General features: G+C 35.9%; 1 protein-coding gene across 2 annotated transcripts in view; it reads left to right on the top strand.

Moving 5' to 3' along the window:
• Positions 1-2,147: 2,147 nt before the first annotated feature.
• The window catches only part of ogdhl (oxoglutarate dehydrogenase L), a 37,999-nt gene continuing 24,386 nt past the window's right edge, over positions 2,148-15,760 (top strand). The window contains exons 1-8 of one of the 2 annotated variants that reach the window (XM_041260377.1): positions 2,148-2,295; positions 4,484-4,722; positions 5,472-5,645; positions 6,635-6,737; positions 13,107-13,222; positions 14,282-14,436; positions 14,734-14,880; positions 15,623-15,713. In XM_041260377.1, coding sequence (XP_041116311.1) covers positions 4,516-4,722; positions 5,472-5,645; positions 6,635-6,737; positions 13,107-13,222; positions 14,282-14,436; positions 14,734-14,880; positions 15,623-15,713 — 993 coding nt within the window. In that variant the 5' untranslated portion in view covers positions 2,148-2,295; positions 4,484-4,515. Of the gene's footprint in view, positions 2,296-4,108; positions 4,277-4,483; positions 4,723-5,471; positions 5,646-6,634; positions 6,738-13,106; positions 13,223-14,281; positions 14,437-14,733; positions 14,881-15,622; positions 15,714-15,760 lie in introns of those variants that run through there. The other variant, XM_041260378.1, reaches the window with a different exon arrangement.

Here is a 15,760-nt window from a genome sequence, read left to right as displayed (position 1 = left end):
TATGCAGTATTTTACTATAAGTACTTTTATATGTTAGTTTACTGCCAAACCAAGGTGAATGTTACTCTGTAAGTTTTAATATTTTAATTTTCAGTGATTTATTTAAAGTTTTTTTTTTTTTTTGTATGTGTTTTGATTAATTCATTAGCCTCTTTAATAGCTGAAATGAAAGCAGTGCAGTAAACATAAAGCAGACACAGGAAGAATAATGTACAGCACAGTACATTCAAGATATAATGCTGCTGAGTTAAAAGCAATGTGACATCAATAAAGTGACATCAGTTGACTGTTATGCAGGCCCACCATCATAAGGTGGGATTTTTATAATATTTATTGCAATCTTCAGCTCCCTGGTTGTGTGTCCTAGCTGAGTCCCAAAACCGGAAGCAATGTATTGTGCTGGTTCTGCAGTGTGATCAATATGCCTTTGCTGGACTTTACATGATTGATGTATATCTCCTGTGTCGGTTAACAAGGTTTCATGCTAGAGGGGAATCAAAGATGGAATTGGGTAAAAAAAAAAAAAAAAAAAGGTAATTATCCAATAACATAAACTACTTGTGGAGTAAAGTCATCAATCTAAATGTCTAAAAGTATCTATGCAATGGATTCTAGACCAGTGGCGTAACTGTGGTTTCAAAAGTGGGGGGACAGTTTCTGTAGCTGGGGCACGCATGAAAATAATAAAATATGCTACAAACAAGTGTAACAAAACATTGCATCCCTTGTACGTCTAATTAAAAGATCCAAAGACATTCCTGCAGCAATCATTCAAAACAATAAATTGTTGGCACAATGCTGTCATGAGTGATGAGTGTGACAAATAGCTGTATTATTCACTTGCTTCTGGGTCATGTAATTACGAAGTGAGGACTTTAGTCTTCGAAGAACACTGAAACTCCACTCAGATTGTATCCCTTTAGTACAACCGGCCCGAGGCAACGTTGAGTGCTCTTGGCATAATGCAGATTTAATGAGAATAGCCCTTGAAAATATATTTCTAGAAATGTTGAGGTTTCCCCACAATTGAAATACTTAAGATAAATACAGCTGTGCTATTAAAATGATGCTTGTACTGTATTGGTGTAAGAAAACTGTGTTTTTAAAAAGTATTTCCATCCACTTAAAATATGCAGATGTAGCTTGAACCTCAAACTGCAGTGCATCAACGATAATGTAAATAATAACACCAAGCTCCAGCCAATGACTTTCAAACATTAAATGTGTTCCTGTTTACAGGTAAGAACTCAACTTTACCATAATGAATATGATAATGTTTGTTATGGTAATTGTTTATTTATTAGTTACAAGATGTTTAGTAAAATGTGACCAAGAGTGTTTGGAACATTAATAAACATAGATGCCATAGTCTGTGTGATGTATTTAAACATGCAGAATAATTTAGAATCAGTAATATATTGTGATTAATTTGGTATAATAATTATGTAAAAAGTTATTGGTAATGTATTTAGTTTTTATTGATGTCTATATTTATTTGCACGAGGCTCAGGTCATTTTCTGTTTTAGGTTTCCTGTTTCAATTTAAAATGAAAAGTTAAACTAGACAGGAACCTCACTGTGATAACATTAGTAAATAACACAAGTTATGGTGAATTACAAACTAAAACCATTTTCCTCTGTTTTGGATACAGCAAAGTAGTGCATCATTTTCTATCTTTGTCCATCTGTATGTCATTTTCCCCAACATTACTGTGATCTGTATACAGATTTGTCAGCCCGGTTCTTTAAACTACATACCACGTATGGTCACCACATCGGTCCGTTTCTCTAGTTAAGGTGTGTGCAGCTTCGGGATCGGCTCAACATTACGGAACAGTGGAGCCTGATCTAGATCCTCATAGTAAAACACCATCTCATGATCCGGTCCCAGTGATCCCGGATCCGACCCCAATTTTATTCCCATTGACTTCTATACTGACTAGTGATTATACCAATACATCGTGAAATAAAAGTTTTAGTACTGCAATGTGCAATGTGCAATTTAGAAGTTACAGCTTACACAATTTAATGTTGAATACATGTCACAAGCCTTGTTTTGTCAGACCTCTTTGTGGCGCCTGAAAAATTTTAATTTACGAACATCTCTCGCTAACTTTCACAGCGGATCATGCAACTTCCCCCAGCAACAAAATGAGGGAGCGTTTCTCCTCACGTTGGCGTCTTTGAATAGCTCACCTCTTTGTGTCGTCACTACGTTAGTCCAGAATCTGGTGTACCGGTATTTGGATATGTGATGTCTGTTTCCTAAATCAATATTCAAGTTTCTCGTCGGAGGTAAACCAAAACTGTTTTGTAATACACGTTTTTATTTGCTTGTTTTTATTACATAATTTTGACTTTACTAACTGTAGACAGGGTAAACGGAAATGGCAGACGATTATTGACGATGAAGAGGGCTTAAATAGATAAAGATAAAGGCGCAGGGGGGGGGGGGGGGGGGGGCAAGCTCATTCCTGGTTCAGAATGTAGAATGCTGACGCGGGCCAGTCAAGCTGTGCAAGGTTAATAATGTTAGCATTGTATTAAAATGAAAAGCGGTAGACATCAGGGGTTTAAAATGTCTATACAAGTTATTATTTTTTTTTTTTTTTAAACTTGCAAAATGCACGTTTACTAGTGGAGCCTAACAATAATGTGCAAGACCAAGAAGAGATACCGCTGAATTGCGATTTATCATTTATAATTGATGGGATGCGTAAATATCAAATAACAAATGTTGAGGTCAAAATGTTCTAACATCATTGGTGCCATTAATATAACACGAATTACTGTTTTACAAATTCTCAATGACAGAGTGACCCCCAGTTGTATGTTATTGTTCGTGCTGACACAGGACATCCATTACATTTCATAGGGTAGTATAACCAACACGGCTGTGTATTCCCCAACTAGAGTAGAGGCAAAAAAAAAGTCAAGGCTACCGCTCCCGAGTAATGTTTTGCGTCATGTCAGCTTTAAGCCTTTCCTCCTTTAAATAATGAAAAAAGACAGCGTTGCTGTTTTAACTATCACTTGAGCGTCTATTCTGTTAAAGAGCTTCCTCTCACCGTAACCTACATGTCCAAGGAGACTGTCAGACAGACAGCTTGCAATGATGTTATTCTGGTAAAGATCAGTGGTAGCAATGTGTTGAATAATAAGAAGCTAGTTTTGACATTCATTCTGTCTGATTTGCATACCTGTTTTGAGTAATAAGCCTTTCAAATGTCCACTGCGTAGCAGGGGTTGTGCTATATCTAATTTATTTGTTGGGATACGATTTCAAAAATTGTTCAGTGCTGAATTTGTATAATTAACTTGATCTTTACTTTATTAAAATGTATTTGCTATTGTAGGCATGACAGCCAGTAACATTGATTTAGTATGAATATCAGTGTTATTCTGTTTAACTGTGATAGAAAAAAAAAACGAATTGGGCATTCCAAATTGGGGAGAAAACCGGGGTAAATACCCTTGGCGACTTGGAAATTTATAAATAAACAAATAAACTGCCATTAATGATAGTAACATCATGTTATTTACTTTTTCTGTGGAAATATACATGGCTTTGGGTATCAAATGATAGAGTAGTCCCATGATCATCTATATTAATTAACTAGCAATTTTACCCCTATCTCTTTAGCGTCATGGTATGTGTTTGTTTTTTCATTGATAAAATTTGATGTTTTACAAAGATGTCTATTTTAAATACACACTTTTAAAATGACCTCTAGGAGTATAATACATTTGCTATAAGGGTTATACTGTAACTATTTCAAGGACATTCTTTGGCTTTGTAACTGCAAACCAAATCACAGCAGTGAGAACAACGATTGTTTTGTGCCTTACAGAACAGGTTGAGTCTGGCAGTTAGAAGAGGGAGAGGTGTTTCTCCCTTGTGTGGGAATAATTTGCCCTACATCTCTGAGTCCTGTATATGTACACGATACTCCTGTTTGTTGTTGCCAAGTCTTGTCCTTCAAACTTGGACAGTGCCACATTTCTGTTTACAGACAAACAGTATTGCCATTTTTGGTCTTATCTTAGTCTTTCTGTAGCTGTTCAGAGGTTCCTATAGAGACTTTATGGACTGTGTTTATATAATCATTATCTAGAATTCATCAGTGCCTAGTATGTCTTCCTCCTGCTAAACTAATCATATTTTAAAACTACATTTGTTTAATATACAGTATGTTTTTTAAGTGTACAACTCAGCTTATTTGAGGACCAGAAATTCATACATTGACAGCCATAAAGCTTGTGATGCTGCCATCAGGTGAGAGCTACACTTAATATATTTACTTCTAACACTGTAAGGTTCATCGGTATTTGTTTGCAATACAAAATGTACACACTTGTGTGCAGTAGGGTGTGCTTTTATTTTTTATTGTTTGTAAAGCTTAATCATTACACTGATTGCACAGTAGTGTATATGACTATACCTAAACTTACTGACATGCATATTTTTCCATTTTCATTTCAGGTCAGATTAAGGTAGCAGCCCAATGAACAAAAATGAGCCACTTAAGAGTCATTGCTGGAATATTTAAACCACAGACCATACAGTTTCTAACAAAGCATGTTGTGGCTGGAAGGAATTATTTTGAGAGCAGGAGATTCCGCTCATCTGGGACTGCAGAACCTTTCTTGACTGGCAGCAGTTCCAACTACCTGGAAGAGATGTATTATGCATGGCTGGAAAATCCTAAAAGTGTTCACAAGGTAAAATTGGCATTTGCTTCAAAGTTCTATACTAAGATCTTACATGCCATAAATAATGCAGTTTATATCTCATAGCCCATAGCATATTAAATATATACAAATTCTGATTATTGAGTGATGCTCGTATAGAGCAATTAACTGAAGTGTATTTACATATGTAGTTGCTGAAGATTAAGAATAGTTAGAAAACCCTGGATAGATGTATAAACTTTATTTTAAATGATTTAATACTGTTATTGTCTCAGTCTATTCTTTTGTACAGTAAATTGACATTTAAGGAAAGATTAATTGGAATAAAAAGTCAAGCTGGGATTACATCATTCCAAGGGATGTTCCTTGACTGAGTGACAATTTTGCCTGTCGATGGACACGCTTATTATTACTCACTAAGGGATAGTGGCTTGCATTTAAACATGCATCTTAAGAACCGTAAATCCAATTGTGATGAAACATTCTTCTGCACTACCTTTTGTTATTTTGAGTATCAAAATTTTGGGATCCATGGAGGACCAGTGGTGCCAGCTTTGGTCCAGGAGCAAATTTCATCTGGGCGAATCACTTGATGATTTTGACCTGGAGTATCATGCATTATAGGTTTAATACTAAATCCGTACTTTAATGTGAAAATTACATTTACAACAAATTACAATTCTAATTTCCATTTTGTATATATAGCGACATTTGTTTTCAAGCCAGGAGCCAGGCTTATCACAAAATTTGGTGTGTTTTTTTATTTTTTTTTCTGCTAGTCCTGGGATGTTTTTTTTCGGAATGCCAATGAGGGTACTCCTCCTGTCCAGGCGTACCAAAGGCCTCCTTCATCCTCTAACCTTCACAGTCAAGGACTGGCACAGGCATCTGCCAAAGCTGAAAAAATGGTGGAGGACCACCTTGCAGTGCACTCTCTTATTAGGGCATATCAGGTATGTTCTGTCTGTTATTTGCAGTTTGTCTGTCAAAATTTTCCAGATATATGAAAAAATGTACTTGAGATTTGTTTTATTTAGATTTATGTAGATTTAGCTATTACTGGATTTAACACTATATGACATAATGGGAATGACTTTAACTAGAACACTAAGAAAAACAATTGTGTGTGTGTGTGTGTGTGTGTGTGTATATATACTGTTAGCCCAGCAATTTTGTTCTACTGTAATGCCACAGTGTAACCGACTTGAATGAAGTCTTCATATTGATGAATTAATGTGCCATCAATTACCACTACCCCTCAAAAAGAGCATTACATTCATTAAACTTGTAACAGGCAGTTTTGTGTGATGCACTGCCATTACAGATTCAGACTCTTGTCTGGGCTGTAAGGACGTTGCTGAGTGATCATCTAAAGGTAGAAGTAGAGATGTTCATTCCTGCAAATATACTCTGTGGTAGTTCCATTAAAGTGAAATCGCTTTTGTTGCAAAATTCTCATAATAGACTTGGCCGGTACTTTTGGGAAGCGGTACACAAACAAACCACATACGTAGTAGTGTAGAATATTGTACAAAAACGTACATACAAATTCTGTAAATCAGGCACAATCACAGTAAATATGTAAGCTAAAGTGTCCCTGTGCTGACTGTGTACTGATAAAAGCAGGAACTCTGAACTGAAAACTCTTTTGAAGAGCTATGAAGCTGCAGACAAAGTCTTACTTTGATCACCAGCTCCTCTTGTCAGTCTAAAGGGACTTTTAAAACTAGCTGTAAACAAATCCCTGTGTTGCGGTTCCTTACCAACTCCAGTTGCTTCTTATTTCCAGGTCAGTGGGCACTATGCAGCAGAACTAGACCCTGTTGGCATTAGCAAAGTCTTTTTTGATGATTTGTTGAGCGGACTTACTGCTGGCCACACAAATGTCAGTGAACATTCTACGTATTGGAAGGCTTTTATGTGTCCCGTTTTCTTCTTTCAGATCCGTGGACACCATGTGGCTCAGTTGGATCCGCTTGGAATCTTGGATGCAGACCTGGATTCCTTTGTTCCGTCTGATTTAATCACAACTATTGATAAACTGGGTGAGGTTTTTTTTTTTTTTTTTTGTGGGTTATGCCACCAAACAGGCACTGTTGAACTAACTGTGCACTGCATGGTCTAAAATGTTCAATTTGATTCTAAAAAAATGATGTCTATTTCCTACAGTCTTCATCAGTCAACGCCATCAGGACCGTGATGTCTTTTGATTTTGTTGACATTTACATTTGCGCTGCAGACAAGCTTGCTCCCTGTTTGAGGTATTCCTTTCCCTGAGTGCTCCTCAATGGGGATTGAGATTGTGCTCTTTCCCTAATGGTGTTTTTTTGCTTCCTACAGAACGTTTTACATGAACATCCATATATTTCTTTCAACATAACAACCTTTTTAGATTTGAAACGATATATTTACAATGTAAAAAACACCTGCATTGTACATGCATGTGATTGATGTTTCTGTTAGGTTGAAAATCAGGTCGAATTTTAGTAAGCCACATCTTAAAGTTTTTTTTGAGTAACAGTGTCTTTGTAGTTATATTGATGAAGAAAGAAACATCAAATTACCAGCTGCTCATCTTGTCACTTTAAATAATAATGTTAATGGGGCCTTAGTCTGGGACTATTGATTTCAGAGTCACAATGTACACCGCCCACTTGATATATCGCGGGTGTCAGGGTCCAATACAAATCCTCTATATATCGAGGGTCGCGATATAGCGAGAGACCCATAGAAAAAAATAGGCTAATAACAAATACTGTACAACCACGCCCTCTTTTTATAAGGGCCGTCAGGGTCCAGTATAAATCCTCTACACAGCCTGCTTTTTCTCATTTTTCATATAAAAAGGAGCACACTGTTTTAATTCGTACATTGGAGGGTAATTGCTTCTCATAAACTTAATTCTCCAATTAATTTTGTGAGTCTTCTTCTCCTTTCTCAAATGCACAAACCCGCTGCATTGAAAGAGTCCATTCACAACATAGGAGGCTTGTTGCTAGGGAGCTGACGTCCCTTGTGCTTGCTGCCACATGTGAACACCTCGTTGGCTAAAATGAAAACCGCTTCAGCAAGTAGATAATTAATTTGCTTTGTGTTATTGTGCAATACATGTGTATATGATAACAGTACGATATTAATGCTTTGTTTCTAATTGTTTTGATATTGTTGTTTGTGATGTGCAGTAGAAAATAAAACGAGTAGTAAAACAGTAATTCTTAAGTGCCTATGTATATTGCAGCTAAGGTATAGGCAGTTAAGACAGTAAAAATGGGGAGCCATCTCCAGGACCGCGATATATCCGAATCCGCAGTATAGCGAGGGGTGACATAACGAGGGATGGGTGTATTAATATCACAAATGACCCTTAGTCATTAGTTTTGTTTGTTAGACAGAGATCAGCGGCAGCTTTTATAAAAATCTGTCCTGTGACCCAAATAGGATCAAGCAGGGTTGCATTATAATGTCTGCCTTTTCCAATACTAAAATTCAAAAATGATATTCTGGGGGCATGCATCTTCATAAATACCATCTGTAGTGAATAAAAGCATTTAGTATCAGTATCTGTTTGGGTGTTAGGTCAGTGCTTTAAATTCATTATGCCTGGTAATAAGCAGTGCAAAGTAAGGAAATTGTTCATATTTTCTAATAAGAAGCATCCATTTTAAATCTATTATTATTAGATCCCGTTCACACTTACTGAGTCGGCCTTGGGCCGTCTTGGGCCACCTCAAATTTCCCTTCACAGTTGAGGTTTTAGGGGGCCTAAGCGCGTTCACATAGGTGGCTGAAAAGGAAAACTAAATTGCAGCAAAGTGTGTTGACAGTGCAGTCAGTTACTGTGGAAAGAAGCAGTCGTGTTGGATCATGCGTAAATGCAGCAAACAAGGACGAGTACGTTACATTAGTCACAATACAGATTATTATATTAATGGTGACTGAATATGCAGCGTCATATGCATTATTTATCAGTATTCTGATTTACAATCTTAGCTACAATCTGAAATGTGTGTGTGCTACATATAAGAAATATTATATATATATATATATATATATATATATATATATATATATATATATATATATATATATATATATATATATATATATATATATATATATATATATATATATATATACACACACACACATATACACAGTATACATATACACACACACACACAGAAAGGGAGAGTATTATCATTTTAATGAAAGCAGTATGATGAAGAAATACTTACCATTCAGTGCAGTCCCCATTGCTATTTTCCGGGCTGGAGATCACCGTGGGTCCCATAAAATCCAAGATCCGTGGTGGGTTTATCTCTGGCCTACTGCTCAGTATTTCCCAGAGTTCTCGGACAAACTTGCAGGGTTTCACCACAGAGATAACACCGACATAAAGGAGACAGCTGCTTCTGCATCCGGTGCTCAAAGAATATCACGGACATTGCAGAGCTTTTTGAGATATTATAGTAATAAAATAATGACTTGGATCGCATTATTGAGGAGTTTGGTAGCGTAAGGTACCAGAGTTTGGGTAATCGAATACACAAAAAGGTTGCGCCCTGTGTATTCAAATAGCAAACTGTTAGAAAATCCCAGCCGTAATTCAAACAATAAACACTATTAAAACAATATTCATAATACAAAAAAATAACAATCCTATTTAGACCGTTGTCGCTTGTGTAGCCTCTCCCAAGTCAACGCCAATCTTGCTGAGTGATACCAGCGAGCCCTGAATGATTGTGAATGGCATTTTTGACCTGAACACATCGGATCCCAAATCAAAAAGTTAGACAATTCGATTGCGTATCTGGCTATCCATCGGTACACCTTGCTGTGAGACTGGATATGATGTAAACGAAATGTTGAATTCACAACAAATAGCTGCAGTTTTATCTGCAAGTCTGGGAAACTGACGCCAAACGAAGCAAAACGTTACTTTTTTTCTGTCATAATGAAGCCTCCACTCTAAATGTTCGTCTTCATTTTTTTCCTTCATAATTACATTCTTTCTGATGTATTGATTTCAGCACTTTTCTTTTGGCTTATTGGTTGCTTAATTGTAGAAAACCCGACTTGTAAAAGATTTGCCGCGGGGTACCAACACAGCACTTCGGTACGCAGCCTCAGATTCTGACTGTACAACAAATATAACGCGCGGCAGGAAAGTTAGCATTAGTTTGTAGTTATGTTTTAAAAAAAAAACAATTGTTTGTAAATTTTCAGCTTTTTGAAACACTGGCCCATTTTCCTGAAACGGAAGCTATATACACTATATATATGATACTAGTTAAATGTAACCGGGGAGCGTCATAACGGCCAAACTGCGCTCTCTACCGCCCCCGGGCCACCCTGTTCATGGTTAATGTGCGAACCCTGTTTATGTATGTAAACATAATAAACTATTTTATAGGGTTCTAAAAAATAATGTTTTTAGTATTACAGCAACATGATTCTGCCCACATAACGGTAAAAACATGTCTTCGCACAGGCAAGTACATAAACTAAGGTACTCGACTGCTAAAACATGAAAATGTCTGTGTACCACCATAGAGATCCCATGTATTATGATGTCTGTGCACATCTGCAGAAGCTTTATACGTTTAATCAGGAACTGCTGAGGTTTAAAGAGAGACCACTGACAATGACCCACTGTATATGTTACGGTAAAAGTCAGAATCTGGTCAATCTTAGAGTAAATAGAGGGATTCCGAAAATAATAATAATAATAAAAAAGTACCTGTAATTTCTCTTTTCATTGTTAACTTCCTAACAACTTTTTACACTTATAACTTTAAAGTATGTTTTAGAGATCATTTCACAATGGCTGCTCTAGTTACTGGGGTTTCAGATCTCAGTTCTAAATCACTGCAGGAAGAGCCATTTTAAATAATAATTGAAAGAAAAAAGTGCTCTGGCTTTTCTGTTCCATACCACATCATGGATCATTACTGCTGTGCTACCTGCTTGACAATGTGGGCATAATCCTTACACTATCAGTGCACTAGAGCAGACGTGTACAAAGTTGTCAGCAAGTTAACTATGAAAAATGTCAGGTACTTTATTTAAACTGTTGTACCAAATAAGGGTATAAATGTCCAATTATTATAAAGAATCTATTTACCAGTTATTCTTACGATTTACCGAAGCTAAGAGGTAAGGCATTGGATATTTATTACTCACTGGGGCTATACTTTTATGTAACAAGTGGTCCCTTTTTTACCTAAAAAGATCATTTAAAGCAATGCTGTGACATCTCCAGTGGTTAAAGAAATGGAATTGTAAGCAGGAGGTACCCAGTTCAAATCCCAGCTCAGCCACTGACTCATTGTGTGACCCTGAGCAAGTCAGTTAACCTTCTTGCGCTCCCTCCAGGGAGACATTCTTGTAAGTGACTTTGCAGCTGATGCCTAGTTCGTATCTTGTAAAGCACTTCGTGATGGCGGCCCACTATGAAAGGCGCTATATAAAAATAAAGATTATTATTCTTATTTATTTATTCCTGCACATAAATGGTCAATTAATAAAATAATAATTGTCGAAAAATATATTTATTTCTGCATACACATTTTCCGTTAACAAAAAAACATTGATGTCAAACAGTATATTTAATTCTGCTTATACATTTTCCATAACAAAATAATCATTAATGAGCTTACTGTATTGTGCAGTTTAAACTAGCCCAACATGGTACTGAACAGTATTGTGATCCACTTATATAGAACAACCAGCATTGTGTGGAAGGATATTGTACTCCAAATAGTGGTAGTTTGAATACAAATAGCATTCTGTTAAATGCATAATAAACCATTTAGGACCTTTTCAACAAAAAATAACGCTTTGGTTATGATACACAACACAGCAAATACAGGGACTAAAATAGATATATTTACTTCCTTATTAGCGTGGTAGACTCTTGTGGTACTTGGAGTTACACAGGGCTCCTGAAGCCTTATACAATGTATGAAAGAGACATTGTCATTAGCCAAAGACACTTGGTTATTCTTGAGATTTACCGGTAAATGTCTGAAGTAAAGCGTTATGTTTATTACGGACATTTACTGCTTTGCTTGGAAAATGTTGACATTTATTAGTAAATATTAAGGTTTGCCAATATTCAGACTTTTACTGTAACATATACACTGCCATTTTATTAATTTTATGATTAGGGTTCTTATTTTCTCAAGTAGCAGATCTACATTTTTAGAAATGTTTGGATGAATAAAAAGTTGGGTTAATTGTTAAACAGTATGTTTAGCTAATCGTGTTCTGAGAAAAGAAAGCACATTTAATGCAAACCAATTCAAGTGTCCCATAATTTCTTTATGCAATTTAATGATTGCAGTTGTAGTCTGGAATTTGTTTGTTATTTCCATTTTAAGTCTCATGCCATTCTTCGCTGGTGGCTATGCACTTTGTGATTACCTTACCACATTATTGCACCATCTGTCCGGTGCCCCATGCAAGAATGATCTGGTTTTGTAAAGGGAGAAGGATTTGTACTCTGGCACACATTTCACTGTGCTCCAGACAGCTGTTTCTGTCTGCTTTCAGGGGAGCAGGTTAATCAGTTCTTGTCCCTAATCTCTGCAGCAGAGTCTGTGTGTGTGTGTGTGTGTGTGTGTGTGTGTGTGTGTCTATATATATATATATATATATATATATATATATATATATATATATATATATATATAGACACACACACACACACATACATTTGGAAAAGGTTCCAAATTCAGTCTATCATACAGAATAAGTCAATATTTTGTTCACTTTGAAACATTAAGGAGCTTATTGAAATTTTCAATATACTAATATTTAGTGATGTTAATATAGTAAATGGCGGTTGTATTTACACCTGGTGCTATTTTAGAATAAACTATTGGTATGTCTGAAACAAGGCTTACTAGCCGGGTTGCATAATATATCTACTTCATATCTCTAGTTAACGTTAAACAATCAAAGGTCAATGCTGCACATTAACCTAATGAAAATAGTCTGCATGATTCTCTGACCAGATACAAGAGCCCTATGTTACATGGTAACGATTCTTGCTTGCATAATACAAACATACTGATTGCAATAATTAAGTTGTGCTAATGAAAATGAAATGTATTTGGAATTCATCCTGAGAAGTGGTGCTGTCTTTTATTTACTATAGCATGAAATAATAGACAGGGCTAGTTTAGAATAATGTTATTAACATAGAGTGATTGAGGTCTGCGTACATGAACTTCTGCATGACCTGCATGACTCTTCACATGGCGAGCCATTCACCATTTAATTTCATAGTTTGTTATGTTCTGCTGGGACAATGATTCTGCATTGCATCTCTGTGGTCTGGATGTTCCTTTCTCTGTTTTGTGCTCATTAGTCTTTCTTTTTGTTCCCGTCTGGTGTTTCATGTATAACAGGATTTTATGGCCTCTGTGAAGCTGATCTGGACAAGATATTCCGACTGCCAACAACCACCTTCATTGGAGGGAGTGAACATGCCTTGCCTTTACGTGAAATCATAAGACGATTAGAAGTAAGGGATCAACAGTAATTTATGATTTTTTTTTTTTTTTTAGTTCAGAGTTGCTATACCAACAATTAAGCTCGGCTTTGAGTTTAACAAAATTACACAAGTCTCGTCCATGCTGCACTTCCTTTTGGTCTTAAATGGGCAGTTTTGAAAAGCATATGTTCTAAAACATAATGTTCTATCTTTTTTGACAATTCTCTTTTAATGGATTGAGGAGACCTCTTCTATTTACATATTATTAAAGGTTCATGAATAATGTTACAACTGACTCAGTCTCAGTTCTTAAAGTCTTGCTGAGCTAACAGGAAAGCGCCTCTTTAAGCAAAGATCAAGTGGATACTTTTAATATACAGTTGAAAATTACCCTCCTGAGGTTCTGGATGTTGATTGGAAATGTTACCCTGAAATCACCTCAGGATAAAACAAAATACATCTCTTTCAATCAAAAGATTTATAAGACAGGTTGAAATGATTGCCTTTCAAGCTCTAGGGATTTGTTGCCTTGTACTTGAGATATTCAGCTATGGCCAAATGTTTTGCATCACCTAGAATTATATGAACATAATTTAGGTAATTTATTTAATGTCATGTAATCAAAGAAGCCATAATAGTAGTACAGTGTTTCATATTAGATTTCAAAATATTAAATTAAAAAAAATAATAAATTGGCAGTTTTTCATTAAGTATATGGGAAACTACAAAGCGGTATGTAATTTAATATGTTAAAGTAACATTATTCAGCAGGTTAATCATAAACTTTTGGCCATAGCTGTATATATTCTTGAACTATTTTAATCTTAATACAGTCCTTTGTCACTTAATTATTTTATTATTTGCATAACCACTATCCTTAGTACTATTGTACTGAGTTTTGTATTTTTTAAATAAGGTGTATGGGTCAGTGATGTATTTTATACTCCTACTAACAGCCTGTGCTTAAATGTATGTATGCTAGATTAATTAAAACATTTACAATTACAGGCTTTGTGTAGTTTCAGAATAGAAATAAATAAACAAAGAACCCTACCCCAAATATGGTATTTTTCTACTCTGAAAATCTAGACTTCCTACTGTGGACACATTGGTGTTGAGTTCATGTTTATCAATAATGTGGAGCAGTGCCAGTGGATCCGGCAAAAATTTGAGACTCCTGAGATCATGAAATTTACGAATGAAGAAAAGAGGACATTACTGGCCAGACTGGTGCGATCGACAAGGTTTCAAACATTTTTACTATTTTTGACTTGCAGGTAACCGTGAAAAGGGGGACTAGGGGGTGGGTGAGGAGGATTGTAATGGTGACATGCAACATGGGCTTGGTGGTGGTGGTGGTGGTGGTGGTGGTGGGGGGGGGGTAAATTGAATAAAAATTAATAATAGTTGCATACACTACTAGTCTTTACACATATTACACCTGTTGGTTACTTTAAAATGCCTGTTTTTTTTTCTATGTATCATAACAAAAGTACAACTTGAATCATTTCAGACATTTTGCTTTGTTCATTATTTTCCAGGTTTGAAGACTTCCTGGCTCGCAAATGGTCATCAGAGAAGCGTTTCGGGTTGGAGGGCTGTGAGGTTTTGATCCCGGCTTTAAAGACTGTTATTGATAAAGGCAGTGAGATGGGCATTGACAGTGTGATTATGGGAATGCCTCACAGGTATAATTGAGTTCTATGCTGTAAACGTCGAACATGTCAACCTAAGATTAAATTCAGTGATTTTTGTTTTTTATACTTTCCCAGTCTATATAGCATGGAGCAGGGTCTAATTGGAAATTATTGAATATGTCCGGCTTGTGTAGAAATCCATTTACTAAATTGTGTGACAGTGACACACACATGTTGTTTTAAAATATTTTAAGCATCCCTGTGAGCTTTTTATGCTTTTGTAAATCTGCCACCACTGATTTAACTGCTTATATGTGTTTTTGTGAACACATTTAAAGAATTGCAGTGGGCTACAATATAGTATAACAGCTTTTTTTGTAAGCATCAAAAATGTATATTTTTAAATAAGCTAAAGCAATTATCAGGTTGCTAAAACACATGCTACTGTTTATAAATACAGTGCCATTTATCTGCAATTCCTCATTGAGTGGAAACTTCTCTCTGTCTTCAGCAAGGTGATGTATGTGGTGTTTCTTGCCCTTTTGACTCCCACTTTGCTGGAGAATCAAAAAGTCACAGGGCAGGTAAAGATCTGTTTCAAATGTCATTCAGCCATATTAACTGCCGTTAGTAAGATCAATCGTGAAATGCAGAAAAACTGAGAAAATACTAAATATTTACTAATGAAATAATAAAAAGCTCTTATTCCATTTATTTATTTTTTTGCTTTTGGTTCACATGAATTTTTAACTAAGAAAATGGTCTAATTTTTGTAATTTTCCCCCCAACCTAGAGGCCGGCTAAACGTTTTGGCCAATGTTGTGAGGAAGGATTTAGATCAAATCTTTTGCCAGTTTGACCCTAAAATGGAGGCAGCTGATGAGGTAGAATTGAGTTTTCATGTACACTATATAATTGAAATACAGTACAA

Source organism: Polyodon spathula, chromosome 10 (genome assembly GCF_017654505.1).
Source record: "Polyodon spathula isolate WHYD16114869_AA chromosome 10, ASM1765450v1, whole genome shotgun sequence".
In the NCBI taxonomy this organism is placed as follows: domain Eukaryota; kingdom Metazoa; phylum Chordata; class Actinopteri; order Acipenseriformes; family Polyodontidae; genus Polyodon; species Polyodon spathula.
Note: the sequence above shows the minus strand (reverse complement) of the source record. Positions and strands in the feature narration are given on the sequence as shown.